At 44.2% G+C, this 25,062-nt stretch overlaps 2 protein-coding genes across 5 annotated transcripts in view; one reads left to right on the top strand and one right to left on the bottom strand.

Annotated features, from left to right (window-relative positions):
- Nucleotides 1-5,032: 5,032 nt before the first annotated feature.
- Nucleotides 5,033-25,019, bottom strand: ANAPC16 (anaphase promoting complex subunit 16). 3 transcript variants are annotated; one of them, XM_015147357.3, is made up of 5 exons: nt 24,925-25,002; nt 22,690-22,746; nt 16,216-16,384; nt 8,843-8,917; nt 5,156-5,973 (listed from the first exon to the last, which is right to left on the bottom strand). In XM_015147357.3, the coding sequence occupies exons 3-5, from the start codon at nt 16,355-16,357 to the stop codon at nt 5,858-5,860; spliced, it is 333 nt and encodes a 110-aa protein (XP_015002843.1). In that variant the 5' UTR covers nt 16,358-16,384; nt 22,690-22,746; nt 24,925-25,002; the 3' UTR covers nt 5,156-5,857.
- ASCC1 (activating signal cointegrator 1 complex subunit 1) overlaps nt 23,670-25,062 on the top strand; it is a 115,354-nt gene continuing 113,961 nt past the window's right edge. Inside the window, exon 1 of one of the 2 annotated variants that reach the window (NM_001194904.2) lies at nt 23,670-23,969. In NM_001194904.2, the coding sequence (NP_001181833.1) occupies nt 23,938-23,969 (32 nt within the window). In that variant the 5' untranslated portion in view covers nt 23,670-23,937. Of the gene's footprint in view, nt 23,970-24,761; nt 24,857-25,062 lie in introns of those variants that run through there. The other variant, XM_015147354.3, reaches the window with a different exon arrangement.

A 25,062-nucleotide genomic window follows, 5' to 3' on the forward strand; every position in this document is an offset into this window, starting at 1 on the left:
AGCATATCCTTGGCATCTAGCAGACACTAGACACACAGTGCTAAGTGTCTGCTGAAAAGAATGACAGGCATTTGGAAAGGAATATCCTCTCTATTACTGTTAGTAACAAATTGTATGTTGTTTCATTACCTGCTCTAAACAGGTTTTTTTTTTTTTTTTTTTTTTTTTTTTTTGAGACGGAGTCTTACTGTCACCCAGGCTGGAATGCAGTGGTGTGGTCTTGGCTCACTGCAACCTCCACCTCCCAGGTTCTACAGATTCTCCTGCCTCAGCCTCCTGGGTAAGTGGGATTCAGGCATGTGCCACCACACACGGCTATTTTTTTTTTTCTGAGACAATGTCTCACTCTGTCTCACAGGCTGGAGTCCAGTGGTATGATCTCGGCTCACTGCAACCTCTGGCTCCTGGGTTCTAGAGATTCTCCCACCTCAGCCTCCCGAGTAGTTGGGATTACAGATGTGCACCACCACACCAGCTAATTTTTGTACTTTTAGTAGAAACGGAATTTTGCCACATTGACCAGGCTGGTCTCAAACTCCTGACCTCAGGTGATCTGCCCAACTCAGCCTCCCAAAGTGCTGGGATTACAGGTGTGAGCCACCGTACCTGGCCTCATCTAATTTTTGTATTTTTATTAGGGATGGGGTTTCACTATGTTAGCCAGGCTGGCCTAGAACTCCCGACCTCAGGTGATCTGCCCGCCTTGGCCTCCCAAAATGCTGGAATTACAGGCATGAGCCACCACGCCTGACCTCTAAACAGCTTATATTATAAAAAGAACCAGGCTGATTTGGGAAAACTCCTCCTTGGGAAACTTGACAGACAGGAGAAATTAGAGTACCTGTGAGGTGAGACTAGGTCGTGGATGCTGACATATGACCCTACCACCAGGCCCACGGCCGGGGCCCATGACGGTAGGGAACCACCGGTGCCCTTTGCCTTGGCTCATCGCGTGGATGGGATCATATGAGATATGAATGCTTTGGAACAGCTTCCATTTGTTCCACAGCCTCCACCTGTCAAGGTGACGTTATAGCTCTGGGCTGATATCTGGGTGATAGTCTTGGCTCTGCCCATTAACTATCTGAATTACCTCAGGGATTACTCCACTATGGATTTTGCCCTAGAAATAGCTAGTAGTTTCATTTATTTATTTATTTTGAGACGGAATCTCACTCTGTCACCCAGGCTTGAGTACAGTGGCGTGATCTTGGCTCACTGCAATCTCCCTCCCAGGTTCAAACCATTCTCCTGCCTCAGGCTCCCATGAGGCTGGGATTATAGGTACCCACCACCACACCCGGCTAATTTTTTTATTTTTAGTAGACACGGGGTTTTGCCATGTTGGCCAGGCTGGTCTTGAACTCCTGACCTCAGGTGATCCTCCAGCCTCGCCCTCCCAAAGTGCTGGGATTATAGGTGTGAGCCATAGCGCCTGGCTTAGAAATAGCTAGTAGCTTCTAAAACAAAGGTAACACACAAATTCCTATGTCACTCACTTAGCAGAGACCTATGATATACCTACTATGTGCCAAGTAGTATCTTAGGTACTGAGGATGCAGCAGTAAACCAGACAAACAACATCCCTACTTCCTATATGTAAATGAGGGGTGAACTAGATGACCTCTAAGGTCTCTTTCAGTTCTACAATTCTGAGACCCTCTCTTTGACCAGATGCTAATAAATGTATGCACAGAAGGCTAGTGGCAAAGCATCAGGCTCCTTTGATGCAATCTCCATCCCAAACTCAGCTCTGGGAAAACAGGAAAAGATCTGGTATCATTACAGTCTGCCTGTAGCCCAAGCTTTTAACTCTCCCGAGTACCTGTTATTTAAGACTTACCTCTTTTATGAAATGAAAGGCTTGGTTTTGGTTGAACTTTAGGCAATTAAAAGGTGTGGCAAGATATTTTCGGCAAGGTTAGGTGCTTTGGCAAAAGGACAGGGAGAGGCAAAGCAGCCTCCTCTAAGTGTAGTATTTCTTTTTTTTTTTTTTTGAGACAGTTTCACTCTTATTGCCGAGGCTGGAGTGCAATGGCATGATCTCGGCTCACCAAAACCTCTGCCTCCTGGGTGCAAGCGATTCTCCTGCCTCAGTCTCCCGAGCAGCTGGGATTAGAGGCATACGCCACCATGCCCAGCTAATTTTGTATTTATAGTAGAGACGGGGTTTCTCCACGTTGGTCAGGCTGGTCTCGAACTCCTCAGGTGATCTGGCTGCCTTGGCCTCCCAAAGTGCTGGGCTTACAGGTGTGAGCCACCATGCCCAGCCTTAAGTGTAACATTTCCTACATTTGCCCAAAAGGGCGTCAGCTTCTTAAGCGGCTTCCTCCTTTTCCTCTGGATGACAGGAATCTCCCAGCTCTGGCCCCTTCCCTTTACAGAGGTGAAAGTCCTAGCCGTAAGGCCCAAAGTTTCTACCACTTCAGTATCTGGCACTCTGACTGGGATCAGCAGATTCCAGGACTCCCGGTCATGGAGGGGAAGGGGAGCCACAGGCTCCAAGTAAATGAGCAGATAAAGAGAGATACTTGGGTCAGGATCTTGATTTAGTTTCCAGACACTGTCATTCCGGTGTGTCAGCTATGGGATGGCAGTAATCAATAACATGTTTGTGTATTAGTAAAAATTCTGGACTTTAAAGCTGATGCTGGATAATTGTGAAGTCAAAAATGGGAAATTTTTTGTATGACTGTGTAAAACTAGCTATTTTACTGTTGATATCTCATCATCATGAGACAAAACAGTTATATAGGATTATATGTCAGACTGACATGAACAATTTTTTTTTTTGAGGCAGAGTCTCGCTCTGTCACCAGGCTGGAGTGCAGCAGCTCGATCTCGGTTCACTGCAACCTCTGCCTCCCGGGTTCAAGTGATTCTCCTGCCTCAGCCTCCCGAGTAGCTGGGATTACAGGCATGCGCCACCACGCCCAGCTAATTTTGTATTTTTAGTAGAGACGGGGTTTTTCCATGTTGGTCAGGCTGGTCTCGAACTGCTGACCTCAGGTGATCCGCCCACGTTGGCCTCCCAAAGTGCTGGGATTACAGGCGTGAGCCACCGCGTCCGGCCCCATATTGAATTTTAAGAGGGTATGCAGAAGCCAACATACAGCTAATTCCTGTCTGTTTCTGAGGAAGCCGTTCCTTCCTCATGCTCGAGATCTCTTTTTGTCAAGCCCTGGGAGGGAGGAGGGAAGGTAGCGGAAGGCTTATTTTCTCCAGGTAGTTACTTCATTCTACCATTTCATCAAAAGTTTTAGGATTTTTCCTAATACAGTGTGCTGGGTTGGGTTTGGTGGGATGTGGCATAGTGAACCTAAAAGAAGCTGCTTTGGATTCTGGCCGAGTTGAATTGAAGTCCAGATTTGGCTATTGACTTAGCTGTGCAGCCTTGGCAAGTGACACTTGCTCTGAGCTTCAAGTTCCTTTTCTATATTAGGGGGTATTATGTATCTTGCTGTGTTATTCAGAGGATTATAATTCATGCCTGTGACTGACTGGCACAAGAGATAACAGATGACAGATGAGCAACTGGGACCATCTTTGAGCCCAAAGCATGGTAACAGGCATTGTGGACGATGCAACATAATGACTGACAGAAAGGTACAGAGAGGGAGGTACTCTCTTTAAAAAACTGTAAGAGTCTTATTCTTGGTAAGACTAAAATAGCAGCTAAGTGATCAATGGGAAAGGTGTTTCAGAAAGCATTTCTGTTTAATGCTAAGATCACTTCAGTTTCCAAGGTCATATTAAGAAACATCCAATTTAGAGAAAAAACTCTGTAATAAGTTCAAATACCAAAGCGTAAAGATGAGGTAACACAGTGCCTGTGCTGCATGGTTATACAAATGAAGCAAGAGAAAGGTAGTGATTGCTTCTAAATTCTCACTGAAAATCCGATTTAAAGGTTTATTGCAGTCTAGGTATTTTTAATTTTTCCCTTGATTATCAAGATGGTTGATGCCAATAAGTACTGTTAAAAAACTAAAATGCTTTCGAATATGGAACTTCTTTTAGTTGAGAATTATTAATATGGAAAAGGTGAGTTGGACTGGTACTTCTCGTGCTCTGATTTTTTTTATTTTTATTTTTATTGAGACAGAGTCTCGCTCTGTCACCCAGGCTGGGGTGCAATGGCGCAATCTCGGCTCACTGCAACCTCCACCTCCCGGGTTTAAGCGATTCTCGTTCCTCAGCCTCCTGAGTATCTGGGATTACAAGCATGTGCCACCACGCCGGGCTAATTTTTGTATTTTCAATAAAGACCGAGTTTCACCATGTTGGCCAGACTGGTCTTGAACTCCTGATCTCTAGTGATCCACCCACCTCAGCCTCCCCAGGTGCTGGGATTAAAGTGGGGAGCCACCGTGCCGAGTCTCCAGTTTGCTTTAGAGGCAATAATGAGATGAACTATCAGGCAACTGGGATCTATTCCAAGTTCCGAGATTTTCTTCTGCCTGGGCTATGTGACCATGAGCAGGTGTTTAACTTCACAGGGCTCAGGCTCTTAACCGACTGAATGAGGTCACCACCTCCTGTCAGGTAGAACGTGTTAAACATTTTGAACTCTTCGGATTAAGGCTAATTGCTACTGGGATTATATTTACTTATAATTAAGCAACTCTAAGCAGATCAGGTGCAAGTTATTAACAAGGAACAGACAAATGCTGTCTAAGGCAAAATTTGCATACAAGGTAATATATGATTATCCCAGTTGTTTACTGTGGAACGTGGGGTCCCATGAGGGAAAACAAAGTACATCTCTTAGCCTTCCAGGTTTTTCCCTATCATGGTATAAAAACTTACTTGAGGCCAGGCACAGTGGCTCATGCCTGTAATCCTAGCGCTTTGGAGGCCGAGGTGCGGGGGGGATCTCTTGAGGCCAGGAGTTCAAGACCAACTGGGCAACAGAGCAACACCTTGTTTCTTAAAAAAAAAAAAAAAAAAAAAAAAAAAAAAAAAAAAAAAAACCTACTTAAATTATCAGTAAGATAAATTCATGTATTCCTATAAAGACACATATCCCTGAAGAAAAGCCAGTCTACCATTTGTTTAGGAGAAACGGTTTTTAGATTCTCTTCTTCTAAAAAGTAATTTGACCTCTTTGCCTCATCCCAAATCCCTCAGATTTTGAAAGAATAAAGCCACCAACTTGGAGCTCTTTCAAAGGATTTATTTGCTACAGAATTGCTTGAGTCCACCAATGAGAAGAACTCAGGATTTCTGTGTTTAAAAGGATTTTGCTTACTGCTTTATTTTTACAAGTGTTGCCATATCCAAAAAGCACTTCTTTTTGCCAGCATTTAGCATGTCAAGAAGAGGTTAGAAAAAGTTAGAATCTATAGAATTGATGTCTAAAAATAGGAAAAAAAATGAATATTTAATCCTCATTTGGATAGCTCCTGAGTTGAAATCACATTCATCTGCAAAATAATTTTTTAGGTCAGAATGCTGTATTTTTAACCACAGATGCTGACCTTGACCTTGACTGGTGAATATTTCCAGGCACCGTATGGATGACAGGACAGATGCCAATCAGTTGGCCAAATCTGATATATGCCCTACCTGGCTTGTGAAAATTTTTAAGTATCTCTTAACCCCAAACCTCTTGGTTCTCTGAAACCGACTGTCTTAATCTGATTCCCAATACTTTTAAAAACAAACAAAATATTCCCTGAAAGATCATACATATAAGTATTTGTTGCCTGTGAATAGATACAGAGAAACCAAGTACAAATGTGCATTAACAATTCAGCGATGTAGCTGTGGATCTCTGGATGGCTATGCAAGCTGTGAGAAAGTCCCCCACTGGCTTTGCACTTGCTGCGCACCAGAGGCGACCATCCAGGCAGCATCAACCTGAAGATGGGGTGAATCCCAGCAGCTGCTCGATGGGCTTAAACCGCCACTCGTCAGCCTCCAGCTCTTCTACCAAACCAGCTAGTTTTTCCATCCGAGCAACTTGCTGATCTGTAAAGAGTCGAGGAGAAAATACTATACAACAATGTATTACCCATGAGACTGCCACCAGCCACCAAGATGATGACTGGTATAAAAATAATTTCTAGGCCGAGTGCGGTGGATCATGCCTGTAATCCCAGCACTTTGGGAGGACGAGGCGGGCGGATAACGAGGTCAAGAGATCGAGACGATCCTGACCAACATGGTGAAACTTCGCCTCTATAAAAATACAAAAAATTTAGCTGGATGTGGTGGCATGCGCCTGTAGTCCCAGCTACTCGGGAGGCTGAGGCAGGAGAATCGCTTGAACCCTGGAGGCAGAGGTTGCAGTGAACCAAGATTGTCCCACTGCATTCCAGCCTGGCGACAGAGAGTGAGACTCCGTCTCAAAAAAAAAGTCAATTTCTAGATGGATTTTTTTTCCCCTCAAGATTCTCTCTTTTTTTTTTTTTTTGCGGGGGGATGGACTTGCTTTGTTGCCCAGGTTGCAGTGCAATGGCGCCATCTCAGCTCACTGCAGCATCCGCCTCCTGGGTTCAAGTGATTCTCCCGCCTCAGCCTCCTAAGTAGCTGGGACTACAGGCATCCACCAGTGCCCGGCTAAGTTTTGTATTTTTGTAGAGATGGGATTTCACCATGTTTGCCAGGCTAGTCTCGAACTCCTGACCTCAGGTGATCTGCCTGCCTCGGCCTCCCAAAGTGCTGGGATTACAGATGTGAGCCACTGCGCCTGACCCTCAAAATTCTCATAATGGGGTCTTATTCTATGCTGGTCAGAAGCTTAATTTTTTTTTTCTTTTTTCTTTTTTTTTGAGACAGAGTTTCACTTTTGTTGCCCAGGCTGGAGTACAATGGCATGATCTCAGCTCACTGCAACCTCTGCCTCCCGAGTCCAAGCGATTCTCCTGCCTCAGCCTCCCGAGTAGCTGGGATTACAGGCATACGCCACCATGCCTGGCTAATTTTGTATTTTTAGCAGAAATGGGGTTTCTCCATGTTGGTCAGGCTGGTCTGGAACTCCCGACCTCAGGTGATCCGCCCGCCTTGGCCTCCCAAAGTGTTGGGATTACAGGCGTGAGCCACTGTGCCCGGCCTATTCTTTTTTTTTTTTGAGACGGAGTCTTGCTCTGTTGCCTAGGCTGGAGTGCAGTGGCGCGATCTCGGCTCACTGCAAGCTCCGCCTCCCGGGTTCACACCATTCTCCTGCCTCAGCCTCCCGAGTAGCTAGGACTACAGGCACCTGCCACCATGCCCAGCTAATTTTTTTGTATTTTTAGTAGAGACGGCGTTTCACCGTGTTAGCCAGAATGGTCTTGATCTCCTGACCTTGTGATCCGCCTGCCTCGGCCTCCCAAAGTGCTGGGATTACAGGCGTGAGCCACAGCGCCTGGCCTTTTTTTTTTTTAAGTCGGAGTTTCTTCTAATGTTAAAAGTCATTTTAGGCTGGGCATGGTGGCTCATGCCTATAATCCCAGCACTTTGGGATGCCAAGGCAGGTGGATCACAAGGTCAAGAGATCGAGACCATCCTGGCTAACATGGTGGGTGAAACCCCGTCTCTACTAAAAGTACAAAAATTATCTGGGCGTGGTGGTGGGTGCCTGTAGTCCCAGCTATTTGGGAGGCTGAGGAAGGAGAATCACTTGAACCCAGGAGGCGAAGGTTGTAGTGAGCCATGATCATGCCATTATATTCCAGCCCAGGAGACAGTGAGAGACTCCATCTCAAAAAATAAAAAAGTCATTTTAAAATAAAATGATCACATTTTCAGGATGTGCCCTATTCTTTTTTTTCCCAGAGACAGGGTCTCACTCTGTCATGAAGGCTGGAGTATGCCTCCTGGGTTCAAGCAATCCTCCCACGCCAGCCTCCCAAGTAGCTGGGACCACAGGCATGTGCCACCACTCTCCACTAATTTTATATATATATATATATATATATATTTAGAGATGGGTTCTCACCATGTTGCCCAGGTCAGTCTTGAACTCCTGGGCTCAAGCAGTCGTCTTGCTTCAGCCTCCCAAAATGCTGAGATAAGAGGTGTGAGCTACCGCACCCGGCCCGGATGTGCTCTGTTCTTAAAAAAAGTATGCATCCTCTATGCCATAGTGATTTGTGGACTAAAATCCTAGTGTTAGAGGCAATTACAGCTTTTCCCCCTACATAATGTTTCAATGGAGAAATGGTCTGGTGGGGGAACACAGTTTGTTGATGCAGAAATGAAGGCCTAGTGAGGCTTAATGTTAACAGAAAAGGTGTTACCAGGATGTTAGAGTATAGATAGACCAGGAGGTATTGTACAAATACTTGGAGATAATGATGGTAACCAGTGGAGGACAACAGTAAAAGGAGGTTTCGGACAGGAGAGGAAAAAGCAACACAAGAGAAGCAGGAAGCACTGACTCCCTGGACAACCAACTTTTTTGTTTTTCAGACAGGGTCTCACTCTGTTGCCTAGGCTAGAGTGCAGTGGTGCGATTCCAGCTCATTGCAGCCTCAACCTCCCGGGCTCAAGTGATCCTCCCACCTCAGCCTCCCAAGTAGCTGGGACTGCAGGTGTGCACCACCATGCTTGACTAATTTTTTTTTTGTAGAGATGTGGTTTCACCATGTTGGCCAGGCTGGTCTTGAACTTCTGACCTCAAGTGATCCACCTGCCTCAGCCTCCCAAACTGCTGGGATTACAGATGTGAGACTGCACCCGGCCCCAAACTTAAGGCTCAATGTGGACATTATGACCAGATTAAGACCTAGAATGTTCTTAAATTTAGGAAGTCCACTAAAATAGCCTTGCTGAGTTTGGGGGTTTTTGTCACAGCCTCATCCAACCCCCAGCAAATTTATTCTCACAGTCAAGTACACAACACTCATGTGCTTACCATGTTTCACCTGTTTAAGCGTGGATGCCACTTGATAGCTAAAAACAGATTCGCAGAGGAATCTCTCAGAGCCATCTACAAACAAAAGGAGAAAAGGTTTTAATCTGCTGTAAGGGTTTTATGGCTTCTGATAAACCAAGTAAACTTGTTTATTCTTTTCCCTACTTCTACATTCAGGGTCTAGTTCTCAGTGTTTACAAAGATGGTATCTGTTTCATTTAGAACTAAGACTGTTATAAAAGCTATTTATTCTATACCTAGAATATTAAAATAGTTCCTCTACTTAAGAGTTTAAAAATAGTGTTTAAAAAAACAAAAACAAGAAACCTCAGTCTGATGTCCTGGTCAACACTTCCCTCTTCCCAACCTGAGAGTTTCTTAATGTTCTCCTGTATGTCAAGCAAACACTGGCAGCCGACACATTTGGCCATGTGGCTGGCTCCTGTGGTATCAAAATATAAAGGTTCACTAAAACTCCAAATCATTTTCAGTCTAAAAAACAAAGCTGAGGAAAAAACAATTGTTGATTTTTAATATATCAAATTACATCACTCTGATAAACACAGAGCACTGCCGGGAAATGTCATTCTGTGAACGCAAACTGTAACCTTGATTTTCCAACTGAACCAAAACACTGCAATTTGGATGATGATAAGAGTATGGTGCAAGTTCAGAACCTAGCATTGTACTGGTGCCAAGAACTGCCCAATAAGAAGTGGCCAACTCAGTTGCCACAGCACTTGGAAGATGATCATGAAACACAAGCTAGTTCATGTTATTCCTTGTCAGGCAAGAGCTGATACAGCAAAACATATTCTCAAAAATTTACGGCTCATGTAGAAACATTTGATTTTTAAAAGGGTAGCAGAAACCATTTGGGGGATGTACCTTATTGTGAAAATCCTAAAACAAATGGGGAGAGAGGACACAGCTGTCCTTTTTCAGGCAGTACTTCATGTCAGCACTAATAGGCCTCAAACATGCACCCATCAATCACGGGTTGTTGTGTTGGCAAGGTATTAAGTGGCAAGGAGACAGGACTAACACATTCTGGCCTCATGCTGAGTTTCACACAAGGGAGATCTTATTTCAGAAGTCACAATAACCAATTACAAAAAAAAAAAAACAAAAAAAACTATAGCTACTGTATCCAAAGAGCTTGAATATATAACCAAGAGGGCATCCTTCCAATATTGTCTTCAAAGTGATCAAAAAAAAAAAAAAAAGAGAAAAAGAAAAAAATGAAAGTATAATTATTGGGATGTATACTCTTTATATTCTTCAGAGAGAGTGTTACATTCTGTAAATTCAAACTTTTTTTTTTTTTGAGACCGAGTCTCACTCTATTGCCCAGGCTGGAGTGCAGTGGCACAATCTTGGCTAACTGCAACTTTCACCTCCTGGGTTCAAGCAATTCTCCCTGCCTCAGCTTCCAGAGTAGCTGGGACTACAGGCGCCCGCCACCACGCCTGGCTAATTTTTATATTTTTTAGTAGAGACAGGGTTTCACCATGTTGGCCAGGCTGGTCTCGAACTCCTGACCTCAGGTGATCCGCCTGCCTTGGCCTCCCAATGTGCTGGGATTACAGGCATGAGCCACCACGCCCGGCCTTCAAACCTCTTTTAAACATACTGTGTGATATGGGATATGATCCCATCTTCTCCACCCAGTCCCATTTCTCTGGCTGAATATAAGTCACTTCTGAGCTGCTGATCGCCAAACTGGGCAAATAAATATTTTCATTTTAAATTAACAAAATAATAGCTGGGTGTGGAGGCAGAGATTGCAGTGAACTGAGATGGTGCCACTGCACTTCAGCCTAGGTGACAGAGTGAGAATCCATCTAAAAAAAAAAAATAGTAACTATTACACTGACAATTCAGTTTAAAGATCTAGACAAGGTAATACATAACTTTTTTTTTTTTTTTTTTTTTTTTAGATAAAAGCAATGAACAGCAAATAACTATAAATTCCATGACAAGAAGAGGGACTGTTGAGAACATTTGACACCAATGATGTAATTTATTATAGGTCTTCTGTGTAAATGGTATGTCAGTAGTCATCATCCTATTCATACTCTTGCTTAAAAAGTCCAATTATAACTCATACTTTATTTTAGAAAGAGGAAAGCATAGCTAGAGTTTACCTCCCAGGTGGTTTGATCCTGAACTTTAGGATTACACACATGGCAGTGGGAATTATGGACTATAAGGATCAGGCCAACATGTATATGGAAGCTCCTGAAGTGCCCCCCTCACTTACATTTAATCACAGGCACCATTAGGATAAAATGGTTAAGTTGTGATATTTGCATATTTTCCTTGGTAATGAACTTCAAAGCAAAAGGATATAAGCTAAACTTTCAAAAAGGCACCTCTGCATGTCACTCTACCACACCATATGCCTGTGGAACACACTTTTGCTGATTTGCCGCTCTCTATTAACCACAAAGTCCAACTACTTCTTAGCCACCCTATTAGATGTGATATCAGTACCAGTCTAAAGCCTGGAGAGCAGAGTCAGCTGGGGGCAATCTCTTCCATTTAGAAACTGTAATGAAACTCTTTGTAACACAGCAAGTAGCAATACATCAGCTTTCCTCATAAGGGACAAGCAAAGGTTATAAACAGGGAAAAGTTCAGTAAATTACCCAAATCTAACACCATCGCCAACTCCAATAAATTAGGATGGTAACAAATACATTAAAAAGAATATTACCTCACAGTAGGAAATTAGACAATGCCAGATAATTTATACTTTAGTGGCTACAATGTCTCTAAAATACAGCCACTGATGGGCTGAAAGGCAGTCTTTAATGTGCTCAGTAGTAACTGGGTGAGGACAATTTTGGTCAAGGGCAGGAGAATGCTGAAAACTGCTGCTTATGTGAGGTGTCTGTTCTCAGACAGCAGAGGCACAAAAAAGTTAATTCACAAGGTTAACTACAGATGATTTGGGTTTACTATCCTAGACTCATGAGGATATAACATCAAGTTGAACCTGCTGAGATTAAAAACAGCATCCATCCTTGATTCCTAACTGGTTTTGTTCCTTACTCTTGACAGGCAACCCTGTGCTCTATTTTCATATTCTTTTTTTTTTTTTTTTTTTAATGGAGTCTCGCTCTGTCGCCCAGGCTGGGGGGCAGTGGCATGATCTCAGCTCACTGCAACCTCCGCCTCCTGGGTTCAAGCAATTCTCTCAGCCTCCCGAGTAGCTGGCACTATACGCGCATGCCATGATGCTTGTTTTTATTTTGGTATTTTTAGTAGAGGCCAGGTTTCACCATATTGGTTAGGCTGGTCTCGAACTCCTGACCTCAGGTGATCCGCCCGCCTCGGCCTCCCAAAGTGCTGGGATTACAGGTGTGAGGCACCATGCCCGGCCTCTATTTTCATATTCTATTAAACTATTACTGGTCAGGTACATGTGTGTTAGATTTATTGTATAATAGAATAGTATCACCTATAAACATGGTAGAAAATGCTTCCAAATCCAACATCCTTACATTAAGAGTACTCTTTTCAATTTAATATTCTTGATTTGACCAAGAATATTAAATGGGTTTAGGGGTTGCTATATCTACATTATTTTTCACAGTCTTTAAGTGTAAGCAGCTTTAAGATTATCAGTAAAACTTGAAATCTAAGAAACACAATCAAAACTGTGCACTGTGTATTTATACTTACTATAAATGTATCCTACAACAGAGACCCAACACATTTCTCCATGAAGCATATTGAGATGGAATAAAAATGGATAGATCTATAACTCATTAGAACATCAACATTCAGACTAATCTTAGAAGCCTTTCTTCTTCAGTATCTCCACATAATTTGGTGTATACTGACAAAATGCTGATAGCTTTGAGACTGTGGAGGTACCTCCTGTATTAAATTCCTCTTATAGCTAAAATTTAAATGACTTTAATCTTAGAGCTCCATTATTGAATACTGATTCTTCTGCTGCTATAAAACTCATTAAGCAATTTAAATGTCTCCCATTTTTTGATTTGTTTTGTGGGAAACTTCCTCAATACTAGATCTCTGCTGCATGTAAATGAAGTCATAATACAGTTTTAGCACCAAATATGGTAACAGGGCCCCAATTGTTCACTACTTCCAACCAGACTCAGTAATACTAACTTGAGTGTTTAGTTAACACAATTAAAGAAAATAAAAAGGCAAAGAGAGAAGTATATATATCACTAATTACATATGCTACCTGGTCATCTACCTCACCACTAGTCATAATCCAAACCAATGCTAGGGAGCTCTACGGTCCCAGAGTCCCCCCGTGGTTTCCTGTCACAAATGATTTTGGGCTTAACCCATAACTCTTTTTATTATTTCTGATTATTCATCATCCCCAAAGCCAACTACAGTTTGTATCTTTTTTTTTTTTTTTGAGACAAGGTCTCCATCACCCAGGCTGGAGTGCAGTGATGCAATCACAGCTCACTGCAGCCGCCACCTCCCAGGCTCAGGTGAACCTCCCACCTCACCTTCCTAAGTAGCTGGGACTACAGCCACATGCCATCACACCCAGCTAATTTTTGTATTTTTTCTAGAGACAGGATTTCATCATGTTGCCCAGGCTGGTCTCAAACTCCTGGGTTCAAGCAATCTGCCTGCCTCAGCCTCCCAAAGTGCTGGGATTACAGGTGTGAGCCACTATGCCTGGCCGATAGTTTGTATCTTTCTCACAGATATTCCTAGATTAGTTTAAAAATATATTTGTGTAAATTTGAAATATTAAGGCCAGGCACAGTGGCTCATGCCTGTAATCATAGCACTTTGGGAGGCTGGGGTGGGCAGATCACTTGAGGTCAGGAGTTGAAGCCCAGCTGGGGCAACATGGCGAAACTCTGTCTCTACTAAAAATACAAAAAAATTAGCCAGGTGTGGTGGTGGGCACCTGTAATCCCAGCTACTTGGGAGGCTGGGGCAGGAGAATCACTTGAACCTGGGAGGCAGAAGGTGCAGTGAGCCAAGATTGAGCCACTGCACACCAGCCTGGGCAACAGAGCGAGACTCCATCTCAACAACAACAACAAAACAACAACAAAAAAATTGCAATACTTAAAGGAAAAAAGATCAATATATAATTAAGCACTAAAATGCTAGAATCAAGTAAATTTTGAATCTTTAATAGGTTATTCCCCAAAGCTTTTTTTTTTTTTTTTTTGAGATAGAGTCTTGCTCTGTTGCCAGGCTGGAGTGCAGTGGCATGTTATCGGCTCACTGCAATCTCTGCCTCCCAGGTTCAAGTGATTCTCCTGCCTCAGCCTCCCGAGTAGCTGGACTACAGGCGCGCGCCACCACATCCAGCTAATTTTTTTTGTATTTTTAGTAGTGATGGGGTTTCACCATGTTAGCCAGGATGGTCTCGACCTCCTGACCTTGTGATCTGCCTGCCTTGGCCTCCCAAAAATGTTGGGATTATAGGCATAAGCCACCGCGCCCGGCCTCCCAGTGCTTTAAAAAAATTTATTATTATTATTTTTTGAGACACAGTCCCATTCTGTCACCCAGGCTGGAGTGCAGTGGCATGACCATGGCTCATTGCAACCTTGAACTCCTGGGCTCAATCCTCACGCCTTGGCTTCCCAAAATACTGAAATTTTAGGTTTGAGCCACCACTTCTGGTCCCAGTGTTTTTCAAAATATGGAAGACTGCCTTCATGAGAAGAGCTTGGATGCTGGTAAAAAATGAACTCCTGAGCTACACCCTAGACTAATTCAGAAGCTCTAAGGTGGGCCCAGAAATATGCATTTTATTTATTTATTTATATATTTTTTTGAGACGGAGTCTCGCTCTGTCACCCAGGCTGGACTGCAGTGGCACAACATTGGCTCACCGCAACCTCTGCCTTCTGGGTTCAAATGATTCTTCTGCCTCAGCCTCTGGATTAGCTGGGATTACAGGCACCTGCCACCATGCCTGGCTAATTTTTGTATTTTTAATAGAGAAAAGGTTTCACCATGTTGGGCAGGCTGGTCTTGAACTCTTGACCTCAGGTGATCCACCCGCCTCGGCCTCCCAAAGTGCTGGGATTACGGGCGTGAGCTACAGTGCCTGGCCAGAAATGTGCATTTTAAGTAAACTCTTCAGGTGATTTTTATGCCTCCTGATAAGAATTATTAGTCTAGCTCTTCAAATGACATGGTTACAGCCTGTACCCTGATCTTGGCTAGTCAGTTAGCCAATGATGCTGAACAAGATGGTGAATGATTTGATGCAAATCTGGCTCTGGTGCTAGAAAAACCACACAGCATCATGCTGCAGTGGGTCAGGAGTCATGTTCACATAAAAGGGCACTGTATTAGCTTTTATTCCCTCTTAGAACCTTTCTGACAGGGTGAATCTATCTGTAGATTAATCATACTATAAAAAGACACATCAAACCTACTACCATGGGAGGTAGACAGGTGCCAGGATAAAGCAAACTGGAGTAGGAGGTCAAGAGAATTCCTGGACTCAGTGCTGACTCTGGTTTTTTTTTTTTTTTTTTTTTTTTTTTGAGACAGAGTCTCGCTCTGTCACCCAGGCTGGAGTGCAGTGGCTCGGTCTTGACTCACTGCATGCTCTGCCTTCCGGGTTCACGCCATTTTCCTGCCTCAGCCTCCCGAGTAGCTGGGACTACAGGCGCCCGCCACCACGCCCAGCTAATTTTTTTTTCGTATTTTTTAGTAGAGACGGGGTTTCACCATGTTAGCCAGGATGGTCTTGATCTCCTGACCTCGTGATCCGCCCGCCTCGGCCTCCCAAAGTGCTGGGATTACAGGCGTGAGCCACTGTGCCCGGCCAACTCTGTTTTTTTGAGACAGAATCTCATTTTGTTGCCCAGGTTGGAGTGCAGTAGCATGATCTCGGCACATGGCAACTTCTACTGTTCAAGTGATTCTCCTGTCTCAGCCTTTCCAGTAGCTGGGATTACAGGCGCCTACCACCATGCTCGGCTAATTTTTGTATTTTTAGTAGAGATGGGGTTTCACCATGTTGGCCAGGCTGGTCTCGAACTCCTGGCCTCAAGTGATCCGCCTGCCTTGGCCTCCCAAAGTGCTGGAATAACATGGATAAGCCACGGTGCCCAGCCCTACCTCTGCCTTTAACCTGGTCAAATCACTTAACTTTTCTGGATCTAAATAACTTTAGATGACTTCCTTGATTTCCAAAGTCCTTTTCAGCTCCAACATTCTGATTCTGGAGCAAGACTGTTTTTAAATATATTATTTTGAGATGGGGACAAGAGATGAAATGTAGAGCTGAAATCAGGGCAAACTCATCTTTAATCCACTTAATAGCTTCTTCACAATTAATATTCATTGCAGGTCTGAATCCAATTATTCAGAAAGCAGCATGAGATCACCTTCTAACATCTCTCCAGCTCCTTTGGGGTAGGTGAAAAGGGCTTTCCGTGGTGGGGCAAGGTCTGAGACACTGAAACCAGATCCAGTGACAGAACTTCCACTGACCCCACCAGCTGAAGAGGATGATGATGAAGCAGCCATTTCCTCTCTAGCAGAGTTCTTACTTCACTACAGAGAAAGAAAAACAGCAATTGGCAAGTTTATGGAAGTGAGAGTGACAACATTTCATTCGAGCTGCCGTAAGGGTCAGCATGCAGTTTTATAAAGAGTTAGCTCCCCGTTTTTCTATCCTCTCTACTTTCATGATATTTTATTGATGTCTCAGGCCAAAATATCAGTCAGGTTTTGAATTGAAAATAAGCTTAAGAATAGTATATCTACTTAAAACATGAATTCCTACCATTAGCAAACTGTTTATGTCAACTGAGATTGACTGTGGGTGATTCATGAGTTATGAAGGGGTGATATGGCAGTGCCAAGGCAGAAATTTGACTGAGGAAATAAGTTATATGAGGATAAAAGCATCACACTTCACAGGACAGTTTGTCTTGGATACATCCTGATCAAGCCACATAAATAAATTATAATATTTTCCAAATAAAATTCCAGAGTAACACTGTGTTCTGTTCCCAGGGAAGGGGAACTAGTTAGGAAATACCTATTGGCCTTCTCATTAAAAATTAACTTTTGGCCAGGCACGGTGGCTCACGCTTGTAGTCCCAGCACTTTGGGAGGTGGAGGCAGATAGATCACCTGAGGTCAGGAGTTCAAGACCAACCTGGCCAACATGACAAAACTCTGTCTCTACTAAAAATACAAAAAAAATTAGCCAGGCGTGGTGGTGGGCGCCTCTCATCCCAGCTACTCGGGAGGCTGATGCAAGAGAATTGCTTGAACCCGGGAGGCAGAGGTTGCAGTGAGCCTGGGTGACAGAACAGGACTCTCTCTCAAAAAAAATTAACCTTTTCATTCAAATGTAATACCCAAACTTATCACTTGGTGGCGTCCCAAAACCGGAACAAAAAGTTCAGGAAACAATCTTGGAAATCATTGCCTATTATGAACAGAGCACCTGTGAGTGTTTAACCTTATTGCATATCAAAAAATGCAAATGTTATAGAGAAAACTGTCCTGAATACATGACACCTTACTAAAGTTCAAAACAAACACTCTCTTTGCCACAGAAGCTTACACAACTTTAACAAAAATTCTAAAAAGTGTATATGGTATTTTATTTTTTTTTGAGACACAGTCTTGCTCTTGTCACCCATACTAAAGTGGCACGATAGCAGCTCACTGCAACCTCCACCTCCTAGGTTCAAGCGATTCTCCTGTCTCAGCCTCCCAAGTAGCTGGAATTACAGGCATGAGCCACCATGCCCAGCTAATTTTTGTAGTTTTAGCAGACACGGGGCTTCACCACATTGGCCATGCTGGTCTCGAACTCCTAACCTCAGGTGATCTACCTGCCTGGCCTCCCAAAGTGCTGGGATTATGGACATAAGCCACTGCATCTGGCCTCTTTCCATTTTTTTTTTTTTACAACAGAGATGAGGTCTTGCTATGTTGCCCAGTCTGGTGTGTATATATGTATGTACATATGTATTTATTTACGGAGTCTCACCTGTCGGCAGGCTGGAGTGCAATGGCGCGATCTCTGCTCACTGCAACCTCTGCCTCCCAGGTTCAAGCGATTCTCCTGCCTCAGCCTCCTGAGTAGCTGAGACTACAGGCGCCGCCACCAAGCCCAGCTAATTTTTGTATTTTTAGTTGAGACGGGGTTTCACCATGTTGGCTAGGATGGTCTCCATCTCTTGACCTCGTAATCTGCCCGCCTCGGCTTCCCAAAGTGCTGGGATTACAGGCATGAACCATCGTGCCCAGTCAGTCTGGTCTTTAACTCCTGGTCTCAAGTGATCCTCCCACCTTGGCTTCCCAAAGTCTCACTGCGCTCAGCTCTCTAAAAAGTGTACACAGTATTTTTTTTTTTTTTTTTTTTTTTGAGACGGAGTCTCGCTCTGTCGCCCAGGCTGGAGTGCGGTGGCGCGATCTCAGCTCACTGCAAGCTCCGCCTCCCGGGTTTACGCCATTCTCCTGCCTCAGCCTCCAGAGTAGCTGGGACTACAGGCGCCGCCACCTCGCCCGGCTAATTTGTTATATTTTTAGTAGAGACGGGGTTTCACCGTGTTAGCCAGGATGGTCTCAATCTCCTGACCTCGTGATCCACCTGTCTCGGCCTCCCAAAGTGCTGGGATTACAGGCTTGAGCCACCGCGCCCGGCCGGTATACAGTATTTTTTAAAGAAAAAATGGCCAGGTGCGGTTGCTCACACCTGTAATCCCAGCACTTTGGGAGGCCGAGGTGGGTAGATCACGAGGTCTGGAGTTCGAGACCAGCCTGGCCAACACAGTGAAACCCCATTTCTACTAAAAATACAAAAATTAGCTGGTCGTGGTGGTGCGTGCCTGTAATCCCAGCTACTCAGGAGGCTGAGGCAGGAGAATTGCTTGAACCCGGGAGGCGGTGGTTGCAGAGAGCCAAGGCTGCACCATTGCACTCCAGCCTGGGTAATAGAGTGAGACTCCATCTCAAAACAAACAAACAAACAAAAAAATTAGCCGGCTGTGGTGGTGGGCGCTTGTAGCCTCAGCTACTCAGCAGACTGAGGCAGGAGAATCACTTGAACCTGGGAGGTGGAGGTTGCAGTAAGCTGAGATCACTCCATTGCACTCCAGCCTGTGTGACAGAGCAGACTCGGTCTCAAAAAAAAAAAAAAGGTTTAGTGCCACGCTGTCTAATAGAACTTTCTGCCATGATGGAAATGTTCCAGTGTTCTATTTCTGCACTGCACAATATGGTAGCCACTAGCTTCATGTTGTACCTATAAACTGGTATGACTGAAAAACTGTATTTTAAATTTTATTTAATATTAATTAAAATTTAAGTAGTTACATGTGGCTATTGGCTGCTGTAATGGATAAAGTTCTAGTATTTAGATTAAAAATAACTTTATATTGATTTGTACACTTGAAAATGGCTAGTGGTTAATTTTATGTTATGTGAATTTTAACCCAATTAGAAGAAAGGACTTCAAAAAGGATTGTAGGCTGGTGGCTAATGCCTATAATGCCAGTACTTTGGGAGGCCGAGGCAGGCAGATCACCTGAGGTGAGGAGTTCAAGAACAGCCTGGTCAACATGGCGAAACTCCATCTCTACTAAAATACAAAAATGAGCTGGGCATGGTGGCAGGTGCCTGTCATTCCAGCTACTTGGGAGGCTGAGGTAGGAGAATAGCTTGAACTCAGGAGATGGAGGTTGCAGTGAGCCGAGATGGTGCCATTGCATTCCAGCTTGGGCCACTAGAGCAAAACTCCATCTTGGGGAGGTGGGGTGGGGAGGAGGAAAATGGATTGTAAATGAATTTTTCTCTATAATGGTCAGACAGAATTTTAGCTGAGCTGGTTTTTTTTTTTGGCCAGTCAGGTGAAGCAGTGGGAGTGGAAAAGGAACAAAGAAATCTGTAACTGGTGGTGATCAGTTAGTGGAAACACCACTGTACCTAGACCAGACTGAATTTTTTTCTTTCTTTTTTTTTTTTTTTTTTTTGCTAGTTGCAAAATGAACATATTTATTATAAAAGAGTTGAAACCTATTGTTTTGAGGCAAGCTCTCACTCTGTCACCCAGGCTGAAGTGCAGTGGCGTGATCATGGCTATTGCAGCCTCAATCTCCTGCGCTCAAGCAATCCACCAACCTCTCAACCTCCCAAGTCGCTGGGACCACAGGTGCATTCCACTATGCTCAGCTATTTTTTTTTTACTTTTAGTAGAGACAACTTCTCACCATGTTGCCCCCAGGCTGGTATAGCTCTCCTGGGCTCAAGCAATTTTCCCACCTTGGCCTCCCAAAGTGTTGAGATTACAGGTGTGAGCCACCATGCCTAGCTGAAACTTATGTTTTTTTCTTTTCTTTTCTTTTCTTTTGAGACAGAGTTTCCCTCTTGTTGCCCAGGCTGGAGTGCAGTGCCGCAATCTCGGCTCACCGCAACTTCTGCCTCCCGGGTTCAAGCAATTCTCCTGCCTCAGCTTCCCAAGTAGCTGGGATTATGAGCATGTGCCACCATGCCCAGCTAATTTTGTATTTTTAGTAGAGATGGGGTTTCTCCATGTTGGTCAGGCTGGTCTTGAACTCCCGACCTCAGGTGATCCACCTGCCTTGGCCTGCCAAAGTGCTGGGATTACAGGCGTGAGCCACCACACCTGGCCATGTTTTTTGAAAATAGAAAAAAGTGGCCGGGCGCGGTGGCTCAAGCCTGTAATCCCAGCACTTTGGGAGGCCGAGACGGGCGGATCACGAGGTCAGGAGATCGAGACCATCCTGGCTAACACGGTGAAATCCCATCTCTACTAAAATACAAAAAAAATTAGCCGGGCGAGGTGGCGGGCGCCTGTACTCCCAGCTACTCGGGAGGCTGAGGCAGGAGAATGGCGTGAACCCGGGAGGCAGGGCTTGCAGTGAGCTGAGATCCAGCCACTGCACTCCAGCCTGGGCAACAGAGCCAGACTCCGTCTCAAAAAAAAAAAAAAAAAAAAAAAGAAAAAAGTGAGGAAATGAAATACAAATATAAAATTTATATACATAAAATCCAGTTTCCTAGTAAGGAAAATGATATAGTATGTCTTGAAACACTGGCTGTTCTGTTTGCTTAATTTTGTGATGAAGATTTAAGGTTGTTAGAGAAGCAGAGCTTGCTTTCTGACTTCATTACATGTCTATAAGTAACACTGATTAATAGTGAAGTGGGAACCCGGAACAACGGTAGAACAGCTATTATAACAAGACTGTCAGCAAAAATGCAAATTGATTAATGACATTTTATTTTATTTTATTTTTTTGGAGACAGAGTCTCACTATGTTTCCCAGGCTGGAATGCAGTGGCACGATCTTGGTTAACTCCAGCCTTGACCTCCTGGGTACAAGTTATCCTCTCACCTCAGTCTCGCGAGTAGCTGGGACTACAGGCATGTGCCACCAAACTCCACTAATTTTGTTTATTTTTTGTGGAGATAAAGTCTCACTATGTTGCTCAGGCTGGTCTCCAATTCCTGAGCTCAAGTGATTCTCCCACCTCAGCCTCTCAAAGTGCTGGGATTACAGGCCTGAGCCACTCTGCTCAGCTGACATTTTCAATCTTGTTATTAGATCACTCTTCCTTTTTTCTCTGAGCTAACTTTTCAAATTGTACTCATATCCACAGAGGCAACAACTTTTGGAGTTAGATTAATATCCAATCTTCTGGAATACACTGGGTCAAAATATAGCCTGACAAGTTTTTGAATTGTTTTTGAATTTAAGCAGTAAGGGATCAGGTCCAAATCTCTAAGTGAATACCTGGTGGGATTCAAATAAAGTATACAGACAACTTAGCCACCTTTTGGAGAGTAGCTCAGTCTTTATTTCCCATCAGTTCAGAGTAGAACCCACGGTGAACTGTTTATATATCTCACCTAAGATTTAAAACTCTATAATAAATGCTCTATTCAGTTGCAAATGCTTTATACTTTATATTTTGAAGTCAGGTGCTCAGCAGAGCACCCAAGCAACTGCCAGAGTGAGGACAGCTTCTAAAGGTAGCCACAGTGTGACTTCTAAGCTGAATATAATCAAAGGAATTCCCTTTCATCCTGTTTTCTTTCAAACTCTCAGAACTTCTATCGTTCCATACACAAAACAGCCAGAGTTAAAAACTGGAGCACAGAATTAGCACAAAGCTAACTTTAAATAAGCAGTTTTCTGCTGAGGTGGAAGGATAAACCTAAATAATTTCTAGCTCTAAAGATTTCAGTTAAATTTTGAACGCTACCAGCAAGTGGTAAATGAGAGTAAAGCAAAACTAATAAACTCTAGGTTGTAACTGCTCTCAGGGCAGGCATTAACTGATCACCAGAACCAAACATAACACCTGGTCTATGGTAAGGAAGTAGCTGTTCATTTCAGTAAATGTTTGCTGAGTGAATTAAACATTTCACAGAAACCAGATTCCTTAAAAGTCATCTAACCCAACTTCCTCATTTTATACATGAAAAAATAAAACTGAGGTGTAGAGACAATTTTAGCTTATCTGCTGTGACATTCTGAAGCAATGGCTTGTTGGCATGTCATTTGTCATGTGCAAGGTAAAGCAGCATAGTGGGTAAGATTATGAAGCCTCTCTGAGTTCTGGTTTTGCTACTTACTTGCTGCAAGACTGTGGACAAATCATTTCACCCATTTATGCCTAGTGTTCCATTATTGGAACGCTAAGCATGTGGGAGTTATTTATATCGTACTGCTCAAGGTCATTGCCAAGGTCTGATGGCAAAAATGTAAAAAATTGCAACTTCTGTTTTTTTTTTTTTTTTTTTTTTTTTTTGAGATGGAGTTTCGCTCTTGTTGCCCAGGCTGGAGTGCAACGGCACGATCTTGGCTCACCGCAACCTCCGCGTCCGCCTCCCACTTCGGGATCTTTTTGTTCCTTGGTTGTCTTATCTGCAAAACGGGAAACAGGTTGAGTACCCTTCATCCCAAATGCTTGGGACTGGAGGTATTTTGGATTTCGGATTTTTTCCCAGGTTTTGGGATATTTGCATTATACGTAACGATTAAGCCTCCCAAATCCGAAAATCTAAAATTCAAAATGCTCCAAAAAGCACTTCCTTTGACCATCCCGTCAGTGCTCAAGTTTTAAATTTTGGAGGATTTTGGATTTCTAGATTAAGGATACTCAACCTGTAATAACATCACCTACCTCACACAGGTGTGACAAAGATTAATTAATACACGTAAAACACTTGGAATGGTTACAGGCTTAGTAAACACTTCATAAATCTTGGCTGTTCAAAATCATTAACGGAGAGTTACTCCTGAGTGTTTTTTCCTATGCAGATCCCAGTTTTTCATACTTACTATGAAAAAACTTCATGGAAAAAGTCTTAATTCTCTCCATCTAACAGAGTTAGCAAGCTCCCAGAGGGGAAAGAATCTGCTCAGGAGGAGGGCCAATACCTTCTATTAAGCACTTTACACTTTCATTTTTATTTATTTATTTTTTTTGAGACGGAGTCTCGCTCTATTAAGTGCTTCTATTAAGCACTCCAGGCTGGAGTGCAGTGGTGCGATCTCGGCTCACAGCAAGCTCTGCTTCCCGGGTTCACGCCATTCTCCCGTCTCAGCCTCCCGAGTTGCTGGGACTACAGGCGCCCGCCACCACTCCCGGCTAATTTTTTGTATTTTTTTTAAGTAGAAACGGGGTTTCACCATGTTAGCCAGGAAAATCTTGATCTCCCGACCTCGTGATCAGGCCCGCCTCGGCCTCCCAAAGTGCTGGGATTACAGGTGTGAGCCACTGCGCCCGGCCTACACTTTCATTTTAAGGTTCATGATCTTAAGAAACATCCTGCCACCTTCGAAGTCTTTCTACCCTCAATGCCGAGCACAGAACCTGGGTCACAGTGTTTCCACAGTGCTTCCTGAGCATTTCGGATGAATGAATGAAGAACAAATGACAGAACGCAGGGCTCAGCAAAGGTTATGCAGGAGATAGACAAGCGTGGTGTCATCAGTATTGGTTCATTACGGATTTTTTTTCTCATTGTGCAGATCTATTCGCACAACTCTATTTTCAACTAGTCTGAGAGGCCCACCGGAGGTGCTCAGTAATGTTCTGTTGAACAAATACTGATGAAGTATCCTGGGATTTGGCCCTGTCAGGGAAGTTGGGGCTGACAGTGGAGATCCTCACAGGAGAGTAACGATGCTTTGTGGACAGATTGCTGTGTCCGAGCTAAGATGCTTAAACATTTACTTCATGTACGGCAGGGATGACCTCGCATTCATAGTTTTTTTTTTTTTGAGACGGAGTCTCCCTCTGTCGCCCAGGCCAGAATGCAGTGGCACAATCTCGGCTCACTGCCAGCTCCGCCTCCCGGGTTCACGCCATTCTCCTGCCTCAGCCTCCCCAGTAGCTGGGACTACAGGCGCCTGCCACCACGCCCAGCTAATTTTGTTTTGTATTTAACACGGTGAAACCCCGTGTTAGCCAGTATGGCCTCGATCTCCTGACCTCGTGATCCGCCAGCCTCGGCCTCCCAAAGTGCTGGGATTACAGGCGTGGGCCACCGCGCCCGGCCTTCATAGTTTTATGAATATAAATTCCTTTCCTTTCTAACAGACATATGCCTATTTTCTTAAAAAGAGTAATTCCTTAAAAGTTCCTACCCTAGTACAAAGGCAAATCATTACAAGCAATCATTAAATTCCATCATCAAAAAATCGTTCCACTTCAAAACAGCTGGATTACAACCCAAACCAAACAGACGCCGCAGCTGTAACCGGGGGTGGGGTGGGCGTGGAGAGAGAGTGGCCAGAGAGGGGAGCGGTCAGAACACCAGCGGCTCCCAAGCTAACTCCTAGCCACATTTCCCACCCAGCTGGGTCCACAGGAAACGACGCCATCGGCGCTGTCCCACTGCGCAGGCGCCACCCCTTGGCCCGCATGCGCACTCAGTCAAACCCGGCCTGGGAAAATTTCCTGTCGCACGTCTGCTACAGCAGTCTCCTGTTTCTCCTCCTACCTTCTCCATTTTTCTAGTCCCTGCAGGTAGGATCCTAAGGGTTAACTCCCTTTTCACCAAGCTCCCCAGGGCCCTTCAGCCCTCGGCCTCTTACCTCAGCGGCTTTAGCACTTTCCCCTACAGCCCCGCCCCCAGGACCAGCCGGAGCGGTCACGCTCACCACGACGAGGACGGCGGCGTGCTCGCGCCTCCACGGAGGGGCCTGCGGCGAAGGCGGCGTGCGCGCGCCCGT

Source organism: Macaca mulatta, chromosome 9 (genome assembly GCF_049350105.2).
Source record: "Macaca mulatta isolate MMU2019108-1 chromosome 9, T2T-MMU8v2.0, whole genome shotgun sequence".
NCBI lineage: Eukaryota > Metazoa > Chordata > Mammalia > Primates > Cercopithecidae > Macaca > Macaca mulatta.